The following is a 22,830-nucleotide window of genomic DNA, read 5'->3' as shown; positions in this document are numbered from 1 at the left end:
TCTAATCTGATTTTCAGTTTGGCGACTATAGGTCAATAGAATGCATGCACGTAATCGTCTTAACAACTTGCGGAATCTTATCGAGTTTGAGAGACAATCTGAACCTTTCAAAAACACTATACGAAACAATTACATTACCTAACATATTAATTAGATGATATCATATCAGATTAGAGCATTGAGTCACTCGCCCTTTTTTCTCGAGGCACAAACAAGAACCAATGATACATTCTATAAAACATAGAGACAGCCACTCCCGAGTTCTGTGGGAACTCCCAAGTTATGTGGGAACTTCTAAGTTCTGTGGAAAATCGAATCCAAAGTTCTGTGGGAACTCCTTAGTTCTGTAGGAAATCATACGTTCTGTGGAAAGTCTAAACTTCTGTGGGAATTTTTTAGTTCTATGGAAAATCAAATTATGTGTGATCTCTTAAGTTCTGTGGGAACTCCTTAGTTCTGAAGGAAATCAAAAGTTCTGTAGGAATTCCTTAGTTCTGAAGGAAATCAAAAGTTCTGTGGGAAGTCCTTAGTTCTGAAGGAAATCAAAAGTTCTGTGGGAACTCCTTAGTTCTGAAGGAAATCAAAAGTTATGTGGGAACTCCTTAGTTCTGAAGGAAATCAAACGTTCTGTGGGAACTCCAAAGTTTTGTAGGAAATCAAACGTTCTGTAGAAATTACTTAGTTCTGAAGGAAATCAAAAGTTCTATGGGAGCTCCTTAGTTCTGAAGGAAATCAAAAGTTCTGTGGGAACTCCTTAGTTCTGAAGGAAATCAAAAGTTCTGTGGGAACTCCTTAGTTCTGTGGGAACTCCTTTGTTCTATTGGAACTCTTTAGTTCTATTGGAACTCCTTTGTTCTATTGGAACTCTTTAGTTCTATTGGAACTCCTTTGTTCTATTCGAACTCCTTAGTTCTATTGGAACTCTTTAGTTCTATTGGAACTCCTTTGTTCTATTGGAACTCTTTAGTTCTATTGGAAGTCCTAAGTTATGTGGGAACTCCTAAGTTATGTTGGACAGAGAAAGATCCTTTCGTTTGACTGGCATTATTGATTGATTGCCGACACAATGGAATAAATTTAACAATCGGTTGGTTGTGTTAGTTTTGTTTGCCTCTTGTGGCAGCGAAGAACGTGTGAAGATGTCCGTACTCATATTCATGATGGGACCACTCAGAAGTTTGTTTTGAACTGTCGTCTCTGGTAAGCCAAGTTTTCAATTATTCCTGGAGTAATGTTGATCCAGTACTTAAAATAGCATAAGTATTGGATCAACATCGTTCCGTGAATAGATGACAACTTGGAATAGTCATCTTTTGAAATGCCACAACCTAGACATCGTTCAGATCCCATAATGGGCCATAGTTGGCGTTGTATGGAGCTTTATTACATTTAAACCAGCGAAATACTTATGTATCACATTGAAAAACTGTTTTCACTGCATTGTTATTAAGACAATGGTCTGTATTTTGAAACCTGCGGTTATGGTCAGTTATTGTGTTCTAGGCTATTGCCTACATGTACCCCGACGTTGTTGCAAACTCAACTCATGACTGTCAACCATTTCTACGTGTTGTTTAATTTTCTTTGACATCCAATACGTGTATATGTTACTAATTCCTTAAAACCAGTCTTTGTTTTCCGACTGGGTTTTCGCCTCGGCACCTACTCGAACCATTTATCTGTTATATCGAATTACAAACATGTAGAACGAGGAGAGTGCCGAAATCCCCTATGTATAGGATTGCTTACTTATCTGTTAAAAGTGTGAATTTATAAATGTTTCAGTTTCGTTTATCATATCTACAGTTGCAAATTATCCTGTTGCGCCTTACGCATGCTCGTAAGAGATAACTAAGTTTGGGATCATATCGTTTCTCTGCTTTCTAGCAATTTTATTCTTCATACTGGATCTTGCTTATTTTAGCACTGTATATTTGGGAGCTTTCAGTATAATGTGACCGGGTGGAGTGTCCTGACGTATGTCTTTGTCAGTATAATGTGACCGGGTGGAGTGTCCTGACGTGTGTCTTTGTCAGTATAATGTGACCGGGTGGGGTGTCCTGGCGTGTGACTTTGTCAGTATAATATGACCGAGTGGGGTGTCCTGACGTATGTCTTTGTCAGTATAATGTGACCGGATGGGGTGTTCTGGCGTGTGTCTTTGTCAGTATAATGTGACCGGGTGGAGTGTCCTGACGTGTGTCTTTGTCAGTATAATGTGACCGGGTGGGGTGTCCTGGCGTGTGTCTTTGTCAGTATAATGTGACCGGGTGGAGTGTCCTGGCGTATGTCTTTGTCAGTATAATGTGACCGGTTGGGTTGTCCTGACGTATGTCTTTGTCAGTATAATGTGACCGAGTGGGGTGTCCTGGCGTGTGACTTTGTCAGTATAATATGACCGAGTGGGGTGTCCTGACGTATGTCTTTGTCAGTATAATGTGACCGGTTGGGTTTTCCTGGCGTGTGACTTTGTCAGTATAATGTGACCGGTTGGGTTGTCCTGACGTGTGTCTTTGTCAGTATAATGTGACCGAGTGGGGTGTCATGGCGTGTGACTTTGTCAGTATAATGTGACCGGGTGGGGTGTCCTGACGTATGTCTTTGTCAGTATAATATGACCGAGTGGGGTGTCCTGACGTATGTCTTTGTCAGTATAATGTGACCGGGTGGGGTGTCCTGGCGTGTGACTTTGTCAGTATAATGTGACCGGGTGGGGTGTCCTGACGTATGTCTTTGTAAGTATAATGTGACCGGGTGGGGTGTCCTGGCGTGTGACTTTGTCAGTATAATATGACCGAGTGGGGTGTCCTGACGTATGTCTTTGTCAGTATAATGTGACCGGGTGGGGTGTCCTGGCGTGTGACTTTGTCAGTATAATGTGACCGGGTGGGGTGTCCTGACGTATGTCTTTGTAAGTATAATGTGACCGAGTGGGGTGTCCTGACGTATGTCTTTGTCAGTATAATGTGATCGGTTGGGTTGTCCTGACGTATGTCTTTGTCAGTATAATGTGACCGGGTGGGGTGTCCTGACGTGTGTCTTTGTCAGTATAGTTCAGTGACGTAAGCAAAGCGTTTTAAATTCGGCATCAGTTCCGCACTATCACTTGTAGACTAACACTAACATAATTAGCCTCCCAAAAACACCTGTAAGCATTCGCCTCGCACACATGGAGGTCGTCCTTAAATTACCCTGACTATTTGTAGGACGTTTGACAATATTAAATCAACCCTAAACTTTTATCCAGAACAATATACAATGTACATCATTTGATGTCAACAAAGTTATTGGTAGAGATATATTCATTATATAGCTTCCAGAGATGGTATAAAACCCAATTGATAAGCCCCTTCTCGTCTTAGATCTATCTCTTAAAGGTTTTACTGTGATTCGTAAAAACCTTGGTGTGAAACCAGCAAATGATATGAATGGTTCAGCCAGGCGCGTAGCCAGACAATCTTAATGTGTACGCAAATTGGCTGGGGTGCAGGGGGCGGAAGTCTCCTCTTTGGGTCAAGGGGCAAAGCCCTGGTATGGGGAAGGGGATGAGGGAGGGCGCGAAGCCCCTCAAACGCTGAAGAGGAAAGGAAGTTGAATTGACCAAAAATTAACTACAATAAAAGAAATTAACCCGTAGAAAACAGAAGAAAGAGACCGAAATAATTAAGAAACGATTTGGAAATATGATTATCTAGCATTAGGTGAGATCATTTCATGACAACTAAGAGCATGATTGCATAGGCATCTGATACATGTCACTCATTATAAAATATATAGCCAGAGTTCTATTCGGGGTTATGTTGGAGTAAAGATTTTTCTAATCTCCAGATAGTGCTTGACACTGATGATATAAGCTGAAATTGTGAATGCTTTCGGAACTAAACAAAATCAAGTTTTCTGTCTTTCTTGCCTGCAAACTTTGTGACGATTTGGTCTAAATCTAGCTCCACTGTCTTGAAGCAATATATCTTGCCAATCCAGAGACGCCCCGTTTTCATTGTTGACCGAAGCTGTCTTTACCCTTCTCATGACACTGAAAGACCTCGCTGCCGTTGAAACTGGCATTGATTGGGGGTATGTAGATCTTTTTTTTCTGCTGCAGATAATTATAAATTGTATTTCTGTATTTTATCTTTTTCTTTCTCCAATTGTACTGTAGTTTGTCGTAACCCATCTATACATGAACGTACCGCAACCCGATTTAGAGTGTCCGTGATCCCATGTGAATCTAAGTCGATCTATCATGTGATTCTTGTAAGATCTAGACGACATAAGACGTCCAAATCTGTCAATTTTATAACACAGGACCCTTGATTTATTTGTGATGCTTTCTATTCTCTTCTTTGCGAGCTTTTCAAATTATAGGAGAAGTATTGCTTCTGGTAGAATAAAACAGATCTCAAATTCAAAAGGAATTAGATTCTAATAAAGGATCAACAAATTTGACAATTTACACTCATGAAATGCTATCTCCATAAAAAAAATCCAATCGAACGTCAGAGCTACGTTTGAGTACACTTGTACATGTAATTGGTATAATTTGCCTTGTGAGCACTGGTACGAACCTTTATTAGACATTGAGGAGAGTAACTTGATGAAATTATATAGATAGCTACATGTATATAGGAAAGATAACTCCCATTTATACAAATTATAATTTAAGTGACAACAAGAAAACATAATAATGTGTTTATTGATTGTATTTCTATGATAAGGTTAATTCTTCCATAATCTAATTTTTTAGCTATCACTGAAAGAAAAGTAATAATACGATTTCGTTCATGGCAAAATGTTGGTGTTTTGCATGATTTGTTTGTTTTTGTTTTTTGTTTTACAAAAAAAAATGCTCAAATTTCCATATTTAAGAGAAATAAAAATGCCATCCAAATATATAGAAAATAAATAGCATGGAAAGCTTATGACATCTAGCCTAACTCTGACGTTACAAATCTTTGCAATTTGAACAAAACATGCCAATTTTCATAGCAATCGGTTCATCATTTCCTAACCGCAAATACTCAATAAAACGTCTGTGTGATCTTGACTACTCTATGGCGATCAACGTTTGTGAGACGCTTCCAAAACACAGCATGGCTAACATCAAAAACACTATCAAGCAATGCTGTTCCGACCCGTTTATACGGTAAGGTATCCAAAATCGCTTTTCATGTTGAAATATATCAACGTATTGATACAGCTTTGATGAATTAAATACAGATATATACGCTGTCATCAATTAGTCCATATCAAGGACAAGTTGAAGTTCAACGATTATCTCACAGGTACTTGTGGACATGATTATGATATTTCTAATTCAAATGTTTCATTATAGACGAGTAAATTATTGTATTACAATCGCATGCTTAATTTGAAAAAAAATATCGTACCTCGGCCTTATAATTTAGTATTTATAAGGCCGAGGTACGATATATTTTTTCAAATGAAGCATGCGATTGTAATACAATAATTTACTCGTCTATAATGAAACATTTGAATTAGAAATATCATAATCATGTCCACAAGTACCTGTGCATCTAATAACGTTACCCCAATCAGAGACGTGTATTGCCCCAATCTATATCTTAGTACGTTGTAATACCCTTTCGGGTTTTAATACAACGGTAAAGAGAGAGATTTGGAGGGACTATATATATATTGGTGTGTGAATGCGTTCCTGAAAACCTCCAATGATGGGGCACCAGAGACCTATATACAGTATATATGTCTCTGGGGGCACGCACTATTTTATCATCTTAGAACTCATTCTTTGTAGGCAAATGTGTACAGTGAATCAGTGATAGACTAGAACCACCTAATCTAAGGTGGTTCCAGCCTATCTCTGTGCGTACAAAAAATGGGTTTTTGTATTGCTCACAATTGTGTGTTGATATTGTAAGTGGTTTGGAATTTTTGTGATGTTTTTTTCTATTATGTTCGAAGTGATGTAGTTTTCGAAATACTTAGCTTTGATGCTTCTTTATGGCCGTTGCCTTGTTAAGTATTCGTCTGGGGGTATGGATGGCAACATTCCCTCAACTATTTTGTACATGAAGCCTGTGAAGGTCACTCTTTGTTCCACACGCCTGGTCTGAAGAGTTGGGAGTTTCAGGTCCTCTAGCATCTGTGTGACGCATCCCTCCTCCCTGGTCCTATATATAGGTGTTATTATAAATCTGGCTGCCAGTCACTGATCATGAACTCTTTCCAGTTTGTCAATTTCTTTTTTGGTGTATGGGTCCCAAATTATGGTGCCGTACTCGAGGATGGAACGTACCAGGGATATAATTAATATATGCTGGTTTTTTTTGCACAAGGATTGGCAGTGTTTCAGGTTTCTTTTTAGGAAGCCAAGAGTTGAACTAGCTTTTTAGCCCACCATCATCAGATGGTGGGCTATTCAAATCGCCCTGCGTCCGTGGTCCGTCGTCCGTCCGTCCGTCCGTCCGTCCCTCCGTCCGTCCGTCCGTCCGTCCGTAAACAATTCTTGTTATCGCTATTTCTCAGAAAGTGCTGAAGGGATCTTTCTCAAATTTCATATGTAGGTTCACCTTGGTACCTAGTTATGCATATCGCATTTTGAGACCTATCGGAAAACAACATGGCCGACAGGCAGCCATCTTGGATTTTGACAATTGAAGTTTGTTATCGCTATTTCTCAGAAAGTACTGAAGGGATCTTTCTCAAATTTCAGATGTAGGTTCCCCTTGGTGTCTAGTTATGCATATTGCATTTTGAGACCAATCTGAAAACAACATGGCCGACAGGCAGCCATCTTGGATTTTGACAATTGAAGTTTGTTATCGCTATTTCTCAGAAAGTACTGAAGGGATCTTTCTCAAATTTCAGATGTAGGTTCCCCTTGGTGTCTAGTTATGCATATTGCATTTTGAGACCAATCGGAAAACAACATGGCCGACAGGCAGCCATCTTGGATTTTGACAATTGAAGTTTGTTATCGCTATTTCTCAGAAAGTACTGAAGGGATCTTTCTCAAATTTCATATGTAGGTTCCCCTTGGTGCCTAGTTATGCATATCACATTTTGGGACCAATCGGAAAACAACATGGCCGACAGGCAGCCATCTTGTATTTTGACAATTGAAGTTTGTTATCGCTATTTCTCAGAATGCACTGACGAGATCTTTCTCACATTTCATATGTAGCATCCCCTTGGTGCCTAGTTATGCATATTGCATTTTGAGACCTATTGGAAAACAACATGGCCGACAGGCAGCCATCTTGGATTTTGACAATTGAAGTTTGTTATCGCTATTTCTCAGAATGTACTGAAGGGATCTTTCTCAAATTTCATATGTAGGTTCCCCTTGGTACCAAATTATGCATATTGCATTTTGAGACCAATCGGAAAACAACATGGCCGACAGGCAGCCATCTTGGATTTTGACAATTGAAGTTTGTTATCGCTATTTCTCAGAATGTACTGAAGAGATCTTTCTCAAATTTCATATGTATGTTTCCCTTGGTGCCTAGTTATGCATAAAGCATTTTGAGACCTATTGGAAAACAACATGGCCGACAGGCAGCCATCTTGGATTTTGACAATTGAAGTTTGTTATCGCTATTTCTCAGAATGTACTGAAGAGATCTTTCTCAAATTTCAGATATAGGTTCCTCTGGGTGCCTAGTTATGCATATTGCATTTTTGAGACCAAACGGAAAACAACATGGCCGACAGGCAGCCATCTTGGATTTTGACAATTGAAGTTTGTTATCGCTATTTCTCAGAATGTACTGAAGAGATCTTTCTCAAATTTCATATATAGGTTCCTCTTGGTGCCTAGTTATGCATATTGCATTTTTGAGACCAAACGGAAAATAACATGGCCGACAGGCAGCCATCTTGGATTTTGACAATTGAAGTTTGTTATCGCTATTTCTCAGAAAGTAATGAAGGGATCGTTCTCAAACTTCATATGTAGGTTTCCCTCGGTGCCTAGTTATGCATATTGCATTTTGAGACCAGTCAGAAAACAACCAGGCCGACAGGCAGCCATCTTGTATTTTGACAATTGAAGTTTGTTATCGCTATTTTACAGAAGGTACTGAAAGGATCTTTCTCAAATTTCATATGTAGGTTCCCCTTGGTCCCTGGTGTTGCATTTTGGGACCAATCCGAAAACAAAATGGCCGATAGACAGCCATTATCGCTAAATCTTAAATTTTATATATAGGTTTCCCTTGTTTGAAAAGTACTAGAGGGCTGTTTCTGAATTTACACAGATTAGTAAGACTTAGAGGAAGGGAAAAGTAGAGAAAAGATCAATCTGACATGGAACCTATAAAGATCATTCAATGGTGGGCGCCAAGATCCCTCTGGGATCTCTTGTTTTGTAATGTTCCAAATGTGAGGGTTCTATTTCAGTCCTCTAGGATTCTGTTTGGAATTTTATCAGGTCCTGATGCTTTTGATGGGTTAATTTTACAGAGTAGTTTTAGGTTTTTTTTGTTGTGATGGTTATTTTTCTGATTTCCGATGATATTTTTTTGGTTGTTGGTGGTGTATTTTGTGCAGTTTCTTCTCTGGTGGACACGTGATTTAAAATTTGTTTACCAGGATCTCTGCTTTACCTTTGATCTATTGTTAAGGAGCCTTTATGTTTTAGTGGGGAAACTCCAATGTTGTCTTGATGCTTTGATTTTATGTATTTCCAGAATGGCTTGTGTACGTTGTTTTTGTTTTCCAGACCTTCTTTGATAGTTTGGTTGATGTAGTTCCATTCTGCTTTCCTAAGCTGTTGTTTGCATTCTTTTTGTACATATCTATAATTGTCCCATTGCAATGCAAGGATGTAAAAAATGTCCCAATTGGTTCATCACGACAGAATTAACACCTCAGATTATCACGATTCATTTTTGTATGAATACAGATATTTAAATGATATTGCAGTTAATCATATGCACATATTCTTGTAAATACACTGTCCAATGTATGGTGAATTTGGACTAAGTGAAAGGTAAAAAAGTCTGGTATAACTGAAATTTCATATTGTTTTTGTAAAAAAGTGCTTCAACAAATTAAAAAATTTTCAACTTACAATATTTGGTACAAGGGAGATAACACATGTACACTACAAAACAAAATCATACATGTATAGCCAACTAAACTAACCATAATTGTAGGCTTCAATTTTTTTCATCGTATTTTTTTAACAACTGTCAGTGTAAACACCACCCCAAAGCACGAATTTCAAATTCCACATGAAAGTTTTACACCCTGTAAATAATTTCGACTTGTGGTATCAATAAAGTCCTCTGACAATAGTGACATAGTATACCGATACGTATATAATGTCCACAAATGTACCGATATTTGCTACATGTACATTTGATATAACATGGGATTATCAATAACTTAATAACATGTACAAGTCAAGCTAATTGAGAGGGTTTAACTGTTCAGATAGGAATACACTGTGTTCACATCTGTAAATTGATCCCTATAATGTTTGCATTGCAACTTTTATTGTTTTCTTCAGAGATTCTATGATATTTATTTAGCATTGCTGCAAACTTGATTTTTTCAGAAAATTAGTGCTCAGTTGGGGCCTTTTTCTAGGAGCCATCTACATTGCACGTGATATGTCGGCTGCAGAGGATATGGCAGCTGCAGAAATGGCAGCAGCTGCAACAGCAGGGGTGGCTGATCAGGCAGGAAAACTGGCAGGAGAGGTCTCCCGACTTGCTACAAACTGATGTATTTAACAAAACTACCATCTCTATCAGATTCTGGAAAATCTGGTAAGACCATTATCATTACTTGTTATTTGAATTTAATGGGTGACAATTACTTTTGATTAACATATACCTGTATGTAAATATTTTCATGGAATCCGATAAAATAAAGTCTAAAAATCAATAATCGTCAGGAGGCAGTATCTGTCTGCTTTATCAAAATTGTATCGTATGTTCTGTGAAAATTGACAATGATATATCATTCAAGTTAAAGATTATGCTTCTGTTAGGTCATATATTTATTTCCGCAAGTGCAAATCCCATCCATCAATGAAGAATTGACGACATCTGCTTCTCAGAAATAGCTACATGTATTGTTGATGACTGGCAGAAAAAAAAGCTGCTTTATAAGTGTGTTTGAAATGATCTTCTTATTTAGAGTTGAAATATTAGGGTTATAGCATTTTTTGTTGAATTTCAGATTGGTCCCAGTGACTTTGGCAAAATTCCATTTGAAGAGTGTGCGATTGTTACAGTGCAAGTGGCAAATTAAACATAAATAGTGGATGGCGACAATGACAATTTGTTAAGAGTACATGTTTTAAATGTTGTTGTGTATTAAACTTGTGCGAGTGGCTGGATACCATATCTAAATACAAAGTAGTTGTGTCTTCTTTGACATGTTTGGCACAAAAATCATGGAAGGTTAAGGAAATGTAGCATTGTCTGTGCCAAACAGCATCAATATTCTTGTATACATGTACATTATTATCAATTGCCTGTTCCGTTTCCTGCAATTAATCAAGAATCAAATGGGCAAATACCATGGACCAGCAATGCAGTATCCATATGAACCTTGTAGTGTTGGTTAGATTTGTACTTTTATGGGGTTAATATGTAGGATAAAGGCAAAACTTTATAATATATTACAAGAGGCCCAGAGGGCCTGAATCTCTCACATGGCCAGTAAGGAAAATGCCAAAATAACCATTTCCAATTTCATGTTAACTGTAATATATTAGTGATACTTTAGGATATGGTATACAATATTTCTAACAGAGGTGCATTGATGAATCATACTGTAGATTTTTTCATAGATCCATTGTCCAAGTCAGTAATGGTATTGAAATACCAAAAATCATCTCTTGGGTGTTTTTGTTAATCAAACACAACCAATGTGAAACCCATAACTTGTAGAAATATGACATTATACATGTTGTTGACCCTGGGTAGTATGCATAGTGTACATGGTCACATATTCATATTGGTTACGTAGATATTGAATTTAGGCAAGGGTCATTTGCATGCTATTGCTGAATCTTTATAGCACTCAATCCTTGTTACTTGCTGGGGAAATGTTATGCCTATATATCATCTGCAACTTAAAAATAAGATTATTGGAATTTTTTTACATATCTAACCACTGTGATTTTTGAAAACAGGTCAAGGTCATTATTACGAGGAAATTTCAAATCAGTCCATAGCAGGAACCTAATAGCCTTAGATGATTACCCTGGGTATTTAAGAACTTTGGAATAAGCTTTACCATTTGTTTTTCAACTACTTGGCCACTGCGACCTTAAAAACGGTCAAGGTAATTTATATGAGGACATTTTATTCCACTGTCCTACGTACCTGCTGGTAACAAGCCTCTGAAACTGCAGAAAAAGATTCTCAAAGTTTTTTCACATATATGACTATACTGTGACCTTGTCATTTGTCAAGGCGATTGGTGTGAGGAAACCATAGCAAGAACTTAAATTACTGGCCAAAGAGGAGTGCCTTTGTTCTCAAAGAATTTGAGAAAATTCTCAAATGAATTTGAAATATTTCACCTCTGTGACCTTGAAAACATGTTGGTCATTTATATCAGGAAAATGTATACAACTCTGCCCTAGGAACGGGACTCAGCAGATTCTTGAAGTCTTTAATATTTGGCCTGTGACCTTGAAAATAGGTTGTAATATACAACATAACTTTTAATGTACTCTTCCCCACATAGCTCCTGGCCAAATAATAGTTCTCAGTTGCTTATAGTTTTCTAGAAGTTAAAAGTTGGACGATAGAATCCCACTTAAACACCAATCGTAAAGCTCACTGCAAGCTAAAAATCACATTGCAATGAAATGGTCATCTAGTACAATGATGATTAGTAATATTGGTTGCCAACAACAAAATCCATCTAGAAAGTGGGCCAGTTTGTGATACCTGAACTTCTAGACATATCGTAAAGAATGAACAAGAGCACTGCAGAGCATAACATGCAAAAGACAGAATTTGTATTCAAGACCATTTGTAGGCAGTAGCAGGAAAATTCAAATATAGATTTTTTGCGATTTAGAATATTAGCACATCTTTTGACAAGACATAACTACAGAAGATTTCAATGGTGCATCCTTACAATTCTGCAATTTCATGTGCCAAGAAGCTTCATTCATGTCACATGAATGAAATATGTGAAACATTTTGTTCAAAACTGTTGAACTTCCTCAGTCACAAGAGGTTATCAAAAGACGTGTACAAATCTAAGTTACAAAGGACCGCAACTATCAGAAATGTTTGAACTGGAGTTGCATTATGTACATGTATTCAACCTCAAAACTTCAGTCAGGAACTGTAATACTAGGTAAGGTCACCATGAAATTGATTACAAGGAAAACAATATTTCATTTTGGCCTGGTTCTCCCAAAAATGATTTTGCAGGCCCTGCAATCTTGTTCATCAAGAAAAAGAGACACGTGAGTTTTACTTTAGTATTTACTTTTATTTTATGACATGACAAAATAAAACAATAATGAAGCAACAAAAATGCAATAAAAGTGATGATTAATGAAAGATAACATGGTCACATTTAGACACACTTTTGCAAGTGTCTTCCAATAGACACAATACCCCCCCGCTTGTTCACCTTATCCAGTCCTGCTAGAGTTGCTTATATTGAACCCTGTTCACTAATTCAAATTATTCTAGTAACCCTTTCAAAATGGATTGTGTCTATTGCTTTAATTCAAACATTTGCAATTTATCCTAGATTGAATATTTGTTTTCTGTAATTTCTATTATCTATGGCAAAATTCTTTTTCATTATCTATTTTCATCTTAAAGAAACATGACAGCATGGTCTAATCATCTCAACGTCTTTTCACTGTTCTACTCCGATAACTGGAACGTTATAGTGGTATTTTCAGATCCGCCGTACACTGATCATGTCGCCTTTATTACACCACTGGAATAACATGTACGTTTCTGTTCAGTTCTCCACAGCAGCCTTTGCATTACATGCTTGCTTGCTAGGCACCTGGCAGTACATAATGTTTAAAACACATTACAATATCAGAGTATCAAAAGTTTAATCCTTCATCTCCCCTTCTTCGTCTTCCTCTTCTACTCCTCTGATGTATAGAACATTGTTACACCTACAACAGAAACAAATGCACAAAATAAGGTGATATAATTCAAAATCGTCAGAACTGCCTACTTCCAATTTAACCAGGGAGATTCATAACCTCATTGTCTGCTCACATAGACCTTAGAATGTGTAAAAGTCGAGGTGTAGTTTTTGGACCAAAATTAACAGTCAGTACAAATGAAAGCCCCTCTTTGTTAATTTATTTTGAAGATCCTAGACCGGACCACCAAACCAAGTTGTACTTTACACTTGTATACTCAGATTTCATTACCGTATTAAAACTTCACCGAGATTTCCTGTGAGTGCACCATCAATGAATTCTTCTGTATTTGCCAACTGAAAATAAATTTTTAGTGAAAATTTTAAATTCAATTTTGCAATAGTTATGTCTAAACTAGACACTTAACTGTGTTAAAAGGATAATTCTATTTTAAAATTGAATTCCTTCACTTCTAACAAATTTCTCCATAGACCAGTATCATATAGATAAGAAATACAGGACTTTGTGACACAGTTAAACTCAAAATTAGAAAATACAAATCTTGATATGGAACAAACACAAATTAATGCAGCTATTAAATTTTACTCATTCATTTTAACAATATCTATGGATTAAGAAGAACCAAAGTATGGGCAAAGCCATGATGTACATTCTGTTGGATATACCTGTAAGTTCATGTAGCCATCAACCGATACCAAGTAGCCCTTGTATTCCATACCCCACTTTAGCTTGACCATCACAGGTTTTCCCGTCAGACCATTCAAAAATGGTTTTGGGTTCATTGGCAGTGTTGACTGAAAGATCAATCAGATAAGTTAAAGTCATCACAACAATGATTACACTATACATTACACTTAGAATTATTGATGGGGGAATATGACTTCTGTTACGTATACATGGCCATTGAATGTAAATAAGCATCATCCATCATGACAGAACGAGTCTGGATTAAAATCAAAGTGCAAAGGCCACTCAAAGGTACTGTGCATAAGTTTTACTTTGAAAAGTCTGTGGTTGCATAATGTTCTGTTGAAGGATTGGCATACTATGATTAACTGGAAGTGAATCTGGACGAACTTGTGTTCAAAATGCTATTTAAAGCTCTAGTTAGACCCCCCCTTGAGTATGCTGCAAGTGTTTGGAACCCATCAAAAGTAAAAGATATAGAACTCATTGAAAATGTGCAGAGAAGGGCAACAAAACTGATCCCTGGATTTAAAAATATCTCGTACCCGGAACGGCTACAACAGTTAAATCTCCCAACGCTACAGCACCGTAGGACCAGAGGAGATATGATTAACGTTTTTAAGATAGTAAATAACATATACGATAGTAGAATAACAAAAAACTTTTTCCAAATGGACAATATGAGTAGAACTTTTTCCAAATGGACAATATGAGTAGAACCAGAGGTCACGATAAGAAAATATTCAAAAAGCGATGTCGTCTTGATGGAAGGAAACATTTTTTCAGTTACCGAGTTATTGATTTATGGAATAGCTTGCCACAAATTATTGTCAATGCTGATTCTGTCATAAAAATTGAAATAATGTTAGACACAGGAAATATTTATATTATACTATGTATTGATATGGATATGGATATAGAGGCTACAAGCCTGCGTCCATTATTTATGCTAATAAATGCTAATAAAGATCTAACCTCGCGCGGACAGTTAAGATTAACAGGGTTAACATAATTACATCAGATTGGGGTAAACTGCCATCTTGCATATAATATAAAAATAATATATATAAATAGGCAGATACACCAATTGGAGTATGGACTTAAAATAGTCAAAATCAATTAAACAGTAAATTTTGAAATATATTTTTGAATGGTGGTTTGATGGTTAATAATATTTTACCTACTGTTAATTTAATGAAACTGAAAGAGTTCTCTACCTAGCAACTTGATGTTACTCTATCGGAAAGCATTGCATCAAATTTTGGTACGTTCCAACATGCAAATAATTTTCATTTTTCTATTTGTTTTGTTTGATGACTAAATAAATGAAACCCAGACAGATTTTTTTTTTTTTTTTTTTTTACTTTAGAGTGATTTTGGCAATTTTTAGTAACCATAATACGTAAGGTTGCATATCATACGCAAGTTGGTGGTTTTTCCAAACACTGTGACTCATGTAGAACGAATATCCATACCCTGCCTACACTGCTCTCCGACAGGGTATGAAGTCCCTCCCATTGCCAATAGTGTAGCAAGCCCTGATGTGATTCACATTGGGCAGTATTAAGCTATGATTTAATATAATTCACTCGGATAAAGAAACACATGGAAATTGATGATTCTGGTATCTATATATCAACATTCAATCCACAAACCTGCACATTACGTCATTTCTTTGACAATAAATGGTAAAATCCAAAACAAACAAAGTAAAATCCAAAACAAACAAGACACAGAGATATCAGTTCGCACATACCGCCATCTTTGATTAAAGTGTAAAGGTCAATTTCTTTATAAGGAAATCAAAATAAATTTATGATAATGAGATTTCCCGCGAGATTTCAACAGCTACTTTGCAACACTATCGTCAATGGAAGGGAATCGTAGCTGTGACGACGACCATTTGTCAGAAATTGTCCGTCCATCCTCCAAAGCTACGTTATCGAAGCTATGACTCGTGTAATGACACGTGCACTAGATCACCATAATTAGAGAAATTATATACAGTCAGGGATCGATACCAACAGTAGCCTAGCAGCCCTGGAATCTGGTCGGGCTGCCAGAATGTCCAGACCAGCAGCCCTTTGGGCTGCCAACATTTTCAGTCAAATGTATAATGTGCAACTAAATTTTTCTTCATTTACTTCAATAATTTTATTTTCAAAACATTTTTCATGAAACCCTTTGATGTAAGATCTTATATTTTATGCTCAGAATGAACTAGAATGCAGGAAACTGCATCTAGAATATTCATTTGTTTCCTCAGTGTTGGGTTAAGAGCTTGAGGGACAATTCTTTGGCTGCCTCATTCCAAAACTTGTCAGCCCGGCGGTCTTGTCAAGGTACATGTACAAGTTAGTAATTGTAGCAATGACAGGCATACGCAAGTTATGGCACTTTCCCATTCTGCCCCGTGATAAATAGGTCAATGTTTAATTCCATGTTTACCAGCTATAATTGTCTGTTCTTTCTATTTTCACTAAAGAGTAATCACAATGAAGTATGTTCTACTTGTCTTTCATATGATTATTACGTTTATCGATGTTTTCTTCAGCAAAAACGCCTTTATTCATAGCCTCCCACAGCGTAAAAATGGCGTCATCGCTGCCATTTTGGTAGCCATGTGACAGCAAAAGAGGCTTAAAATATATATAAAGACACGTGTGAATCGAAATCAATTGTGTGTTTTGACTAAAAGGAATGCAAAGCAATATCTAAACATGTAGTAAACCAGAAAAGAAAATAGTTTGGCAACAGAAACTGGAGCGGAGAGACGAGGTACCGATAAAATCGTTAATATTTCTTTACTTACCCTTTGCGACATCCCCTTGACTAGTGATATTATGAAACCTAGGGCACTTTTCTTTCAGAAAACATAACTGTCAAAACTTTAGAATGAAGCGCAACCATGCGCAGGGTCAAAGAAGATGAGTATTCCCCACTGAAATGTAATTCGCCATGATTTTCGAAGGGGGATACCTCTAATCTAGTAGTCGTAGTTCACTACTTATGGAATATAAAAACGTACGGTAGGCCTATTAATCAAGCGTTTTTACACGAAAAAGTCGTCAATTTGAGTGGTGATCTCTAGTTTTAATGGATGGTAATAATATAAAAGTATGTTCTTTAATTTAAATGTATAGATTCAGATTGCACTTGACTCATTTTTTTCACAAAGAAATCAATTCAATAATCAAATACATTTCCATTTTCATAATTATAAATATTATAAATTATATTCCTGATTCAAATGCATGCAGTCTTATTATTACTAAAAATGATTTAGTTATTCGTGCTAAAACACTTTAGTTCGTAAATTTATTTCACCATCAGTTTTACATGATAACCACCAGCATTAAAACTATGCCGTTTATCTTTTTTAAAGATATTTCTTGTTACAATTATATTGACTTGAAATATAACAATAAACACATCTTCCTGAAGATAGTTGCCTTATTTTTTGAAGAAATAGGAAAGTATCCTTTGATGGCAGAATCCAGTTGTTTTTCCTACATTTCAAAGTGCCATAACTCTGTCAATTTTGAAGGTAGAGTCTTCATTTTTTCACCATTTAACCCTATTTGTAAAGACCTTTCCAACAATGTATAACATGAAATGTTTCCTATAATTAAAAAAAAATAGTCTGTTATTGCTAATAATAGTTAATTAGTGTCAATCCCTGAAAGTTATCATATATCTTAATAGTACGATTTAGTTCCCGTTTAAAATACAGCGGTCGGATTTATTTTTTAATATTCCCTGTGTGTCGCTCAGCAAGAAAATGAGGGAAATATCACATTGATTAATGAGACATGACTCCCCCCCCCCCCCCCCCCTTTTTTTTCAACGTTCACCAAGATGTTCCCTCGTAAAAAGACAATAATGAGTCATGTGAAGTACCATTTACCGCGCTGATAAACGAACTATTCTAATGCACGGCGCCTAATCTTTATGTATTGATAATTACCGTCATGTTTGCGATGGAAGTCGTCGAAACTCTTCTTTATGTTTTGGCTGCAAAAGCGTGGTCCGAACGTATGACATGCGCTGTACTTGCTTCCGGTGTTTGAATACATTTTTAAGATTACAAAATGTGTATTATGCGGAAAAATGTATCTTTTATTCATAAATTTCCATATAACTTCTAATATTTAAAAAAAACCAATCAAACTCATAAATGTGTTTAAATTAAAATGTCCACAATGATTAACAAGAATAGACGCCATACCCTAGTACAAGACAAATTGCAGTTGTGTATTCCGCTTATAACTCTAAGTGCAATATCACAACCATTGTTTGCAACTTCACACCGGCAAAAACAGCAGAAACCGGTCGGTTGTATAGCTTTTGATTGTTGAGGATGGGTGTTGTTTGGTAAGTATCGCTATATACTGCAACTCATATATTGTTATTATATTTATGCATAAACCATGTCTTCACATAACATCAATGTTATTGATTATTGGATTATGGACTGTATGTGCAACACTAACTAACTTCTACTTTCACTATCATCAGGATGTTGTACACTTATAGACTGGTTCATGCCACAGGATATTGTACGTTCTAGCAATTAGAATAATAGTATACAGGCTATTTGTATGTGGATTATTATATATTCTTATTGACATATTGACAGAACATCAACTTCTGTATTCATGTCATCATCAGGTAACGGGATTCGGTGGCTGCATTTGTGTAGAAAGTACAAGTATTTTTGATACAACACTACTAGACATGCCCCTGTGGTAGAAATAATATATCCTAGTACTGTATTGATTTATTTTATTTATTAAACGGGTTTAACATCCACTATTACGGCCTTTCAGCTGACGAGTCTGTATTGATGTGACTGACCAACTAATATAGTCATGATATGGGTCATAAAAGGATGATATGTACTTACATATCGATAACAAAAACCCATTCATACAGCGATAAGTGATGTCACTATGTCCAGTTTAGCCCCGCCCACTGCTGGTTTGACTTTGGTGGTCTGACTATGTATCACAGCATCTTTAATAGTCCATATCTCCCTTTTACTTTATCAAATTTTAAATGTCATGTACCAAGAAGAAGATTGATTAATTCTCTTTCCCATGGTTTCCTTTCATTTTTCACTGCCATTACTATATCAATAGTTATCAGCTCACATGTATTTTTTACCATTTAACTCTATTTATAAATAACCTAAGCCAATTAAGACTACCAGTGGGTGTGACATACCTTATCTATTATTCTGATCAGTATGAGGTCAGTCTGAAGGACCCTATTCATTACATTATTTGTAGAATTAAGCTTCGTTGAAAGTCTTGAAGTCATGAGAACTATGCACTATAACTAATGATTAAACCATTCATTGTTCTAAATCTGATACATCCTATAATGTAAAATGGTTCAAAAATTGAGGCCAGATAACAAGTAGTAGACCAATCCCCAAACACCTTGTTAATGGCAATAAATGTTACAAATGAAATATAAAAACTAGTGTTCAAGTAATGTTTAATGGTCTGTCAACAACTAAATGCTAGTATCTTACTATATTGACCAATAGATTACAGGCTGCCTGAATTCCTAAGCTGGAATATAACTATTTCTGCATTGAATAGTTGGTGTCAATCGTCTAGAGTTTATCACTGAGGTTCCTTGAATGTTTGTGGAGTTTTTATTTAGATCAGTTGACAAATTTCACAGCAACAGCCTCATTGGGCAAACCATTCAAAAGGTTGATGACCCTGTTTGCAAATGTTTTCCTACATTCAATCTACTGGTAATAAGCAAAACTGACAGTCATGCATGCATGACCATCCATCATTAAGTAAATTAGTTGTTGTTATTTAAGAGTATACTTGACCAAGAACGAACAATCTGGAATAATTTGCCTGCCTTAGTACATGTAGAAATGTACATCTAACTAGAGCTGTTACAAGTACTCAAACAAGAGTTGGGTTTGATATCCTCCAGTGTCAAATGTCATTTTATTACTAGTATTTTGATGTCCCATAACTGATTTTCATCTTCTTCTTGTCAGCTTTTCTAACAATATCTCGTGAAAGATAACAATACCACAAACTTTAAAAACTAATATTTCATTTGCACACAGGCAATTAATGCAAGGAAAAGAAAACAATACCATCATGAACAAAGTATAGTTAAAAAGTGTTTATTTTTTTGTCTCTTTGTCTGTTATAAACAATGTGATTTGCGTATGGTCAAAATATGTTTGCTACCTGCGTACAGGTTAGTTATTGAAATTTGAGTACCTGTGGTGGCCCTATACATGTATATAACCACAACATTGATATAATAGTTTAAATGCAAAATTAGCATCTACAAATGTACATGTATGAAAAAAAGGCTTTTCAGGCTCCCAAGTTATTGTACCAGATCTTAATTTCTCATAGGCTGTTAAGATTACATCATAAGGATATTGTTAATATCTTTTTTCTACCACAATACGCGGTGTTATTCAACTCTCAGACCATCAGTTAATCATCACAGCTGTTGATTAACAATCTGTTTATACCACACGTGGTATAAACTCTGTACGCATTTCGATTGGCTAACACGGTGAACTTTGACCCAAGCTGCAATTGTTATTGACGTCATCAATAATCTAATGACGTCACATCACCGGGTCCCGGACATCACCGGTACACTTTATTTGCATACGCGAAATTATATACTTGACAACGTTTCCCTTTGATTCAAGCCGATATTATTGTGGTAGAAACAGGTCACACGACTCGAAATTGTTGGATATGGAATTTATTTCACACGAGTAAGTTATTTTTTAAAAGTTGCAAAAAACACTCGCTAAAGCTCGTGTCTTTTGTAACTTTTAAAAAATAACTTACTCGTGAGAAATAAATTCCATATCCAACAACCACTCGTTGTGTAACCTCTATATAACTAGTCCCCACCACCCTGTAAACAATCTTAAATCATCCCTTCAGTTGCCTCTCCATATTCCCTTCTACTTTTAGCATTTTGTCAAATTGATAAAACTTAAAAAGCTATAATTATTGTGTATAACAGTTAGTGTATTTTAGATAAAACATCTTTATACTGGTTCAGCATTAAAAGTGTTGCCTATTATGTTTATATTGCAGTGTTTATGCATACAACATACCCGAGGGTAAAAGTGGGCAGCAGGTGGTGGATGGTCTACAAAAACAGATGGAGGTCATTGGTGCAACCAAGACAGGCAATTTCTGTGTGGATTGTGAAACGTACCAGTCGCATGCTCAGAATGGTAATACACCTAAATAAAAATGTGACACCCTTTTTTCTGAACATTTTAACTCGAAACATTTTCTGTGATAATATGTAAACAAAATAAGCCCATCCTCCTTCTTTCTAAGAGATGATGAGTTGGTCCTCTGGGCGTATTATAGGGTAATTACAGTATGCACTATACATGTATATACATGTTTTTTTGAAAGAAAGTAAAATTATGCCAGTAAAAACCTACTCTCTACTCTTTTTCAAAGACCTGCTATTATTCTCTTTAATATTTTGTCCCAAATGTGATTGGTTATTGAAGTCTTTGGAAAACAAAATAATTTCATACAGAACTGATTGCTTTTGCAGCTCAACAAAGGTCTATACATATTTTGCATAACAGTGAACAACCAGCGTCTTGCTTTTCTGTTTTGGATTCTGGGACCGTCTTAGTGTCGGACATGTTATTTGACTTAATTATGAATACAATGACTCAGGCCAAATCTGGACGTGAAGGATTCTTCCAGCAGAGAAAAGGTTTCAAAATAGAGTCACGTGGCCAGAGATATGAGCTGGCAGACTTCGTCATAAAGATTGGCTCTGTGTCCCTTGTGGCAAACTTCAAAGGTGTTCTCATAGAGGTAAGATCAAGTTTTAAATTTACTCAGGGAAACTAAGAATTTGATAGTCTGTTCATGTGAACATAGATCACTGTACACCATACTAAATACAATGTACCTTCTATACATGTACAACATACCAATCTATGTGCTGAACCCGCAGATATGTACTCCCGTATATTGAAACAGTACTGAAAAATTTCTGAAATCAACGTTCAGACAAAATATTTTTGTCAGCATGGTTGATATCAACAAAATTTAATATTTACTTCATTTCAGGTTGAATATTGTCCTTGTCAAGTTCCAAGTGATTGTTGGAATCTAATGAAAGAACTTTTACAAAGTATTGTTGGTAATACAGCAGATACTCCACCACCATATATAAAGAATAAAATGGACACTTTATACACTCCGGCAGATACCATCAACCAGTACCTGGAGCACTTCAATGCCTTCAGGAAAACTGCCACCCCTGGACAGCAGAACAGATGATACCATCTCCGGTTTGAAAACAAACTAAATGCACAGAATCTGAAAGAACATATTTTAAATGGAATTGACCATCTATTGTTTTAAAAATTAAGTGAAAGCTGCATCAGATATGGAAAAATAAGTGAAAAAAAGAAAACTGAAATAATGTTTTGAGGGAAGTTAATCTTTGTTCATTGTGATAGTATAATCACATCTTAGATGTAAAAGGACAAGCTACAATTTGCTTGTGTTATATACATTTACATAACATGATCAATTTTCAATGATCCTATCATAAGTCACTCACTGATCATGTCCATATGATTTGACAAATAATGTAGCAATGAAGTTAAAGCTGTTTTTGTCAGCAATGTCACTGGTGCAATTCAAATACATTCAAATTAGTATGTATACAATATATGTTGGGTAATTCTGTTATAGACAATGGTAGATGCAAGTTTGATTGTTGAGAACACTTGATTTTCATGTGCTGCATGAGTGTACATGTCAAATGTCACAATTGTTATCTGTCATGCTGATAGTTACATGTGTGTACTCCATAGTTTTTGTACACTGAAATAACATTGATGTGTAAATAAAAAAAAACATTCTTTAAATCATGCTTGAATATGATTCTGCAGGGAAATTTTCTGTTTACAGAGTAAATGATGTATTAGCACATAGATTTAGTATGGCTGAAATTAAATTACCAGGGTACATGTATGT

General features: G+C 36.1%; 2 protein-coding genes and 1 long non-coding RNA gene across 3 annotated transcripts; 2 read left to right on the top strand and 1 right to left on the bottom strand.

Moving 5' to 3' along the window:
• The first annotated feature begins 5,020 nt into the window (after positions 1-5,020).
• LOC117331644 lies at positions 5,021-10,352 on the top strand. The gene is made up of 3 exons (XR_004533618.1): positions 5,021-5,143; positions 9,545-9,758; positions 10,174-10,352. It is a non-coding gene; the product is annotated as an uncharacterized LOC117331644 (long non-coding RNA).
• A 2,083-nt stretch (positions 10,353-12,435) lies between these two features.
• On the bottom strand, positions 12,436-17,870 carry LOC117331643 (small nuclear ribonucleoprotein F). The gene is made up of 4 exons (XM_033890472.1): positions 17,757-17,870; positions 13,768-13,896; positions 13,373-13,437; positions 12,436-13,108 (listed from the first exon to the last, which is right to left on the bottom strand). Exons 1-4 carry the CDS (start codon positions 17,760-17,762, stop codon positions 13,042-13,044), a joined length of 267 nt encoding a protein of 88 aa, XP_033746363.1. The 5' UTR covers positions 17,763-17,870; the 3' UTR covers positions 12,436-13,041.
• A 135-nt stretch (positions 17,871-18,005) lies between these two features.
• LOC117331642 (mediator of RNA polymerase II transcription subunit 20-like) lies at positions 18,006-22,823 on the top strand. Its single transcript, XM_033890470.1, has 4 exons — positions 18,006-18,163; positions 20,902-21,044; positions 21,383-21,654; positions 21,913-22,823. Exons 1-4 carry the CDS (start codon positions 18,150-18,152, stop codon positions 22,123-22,125), a joined length of 642 nt encoding a protein of 213 aa, XP_033746361.1. The 5' UTR covers positions 18,006-18,149; the 3' UTR covers positions 22,126-22,823.
• Positions 22,824-22,830: the final 7 nt, after the last annotated feature.

This window comes from Pecten maximus, chromosome 7 (assembly GCF_902652985.1).
Source record: "Pecten maximus chromosome 7, xPecMax1.1, whole genome shotgun sequence".
NCBI classification, from domain to species: domain Eukaryota; kingdom Metazoa; phylum Mollusca; class Bivalvia; order Pectinida; family Pectinidae; genus Pecten; species Pecten maximus.
The sequence above is the reverse complement of the archived record's forward strand: the minus strand, read 5'-3'. Positions and strand labels throughout refer to the sequence as shown.

What these genes read in the sequence shown, in the direction of transcription:
- LOC117331643 (XM_033890472.1), bottom strand. An exon ending in ATGGCTACATGAACTTACAG is followed by an intron (nt 13,438 to 13,767) that starts GTATATCCAACA and finishes ATTTATTTTCAG; the next exon opens with TTGGCAAATACAGAAGAATT. An exon ending in CTCGGTGAAGTTTTAATACG is followed by an intron (nt 13,109 to 13,372) that starts GTAATGAAATCT and finishes TTTCTGTTGTAG; the next exon opens with GTGTAACAATGTTCTATACA.
- LOC117331642 (XM_033890470.1), top strand. An exon ending in CCAGTCGCATGCTCAGAATG is followed by an intron (nt 21,045 to 21,382) that starts GTAATACACCTA and finishes TTGCTTTTGCAG; the next exon opens with CTCAACAAAGGTCTATACAT. An exon ending in TCAAAGGTGTTCTCATAGAG is followed by an intron (nt 21,655 to 21,912) that starts GTAAGATCAAGT and finishes ACTTCATTTCAG; the next exon opens with GTTGAATATTGTCCTTGTCA.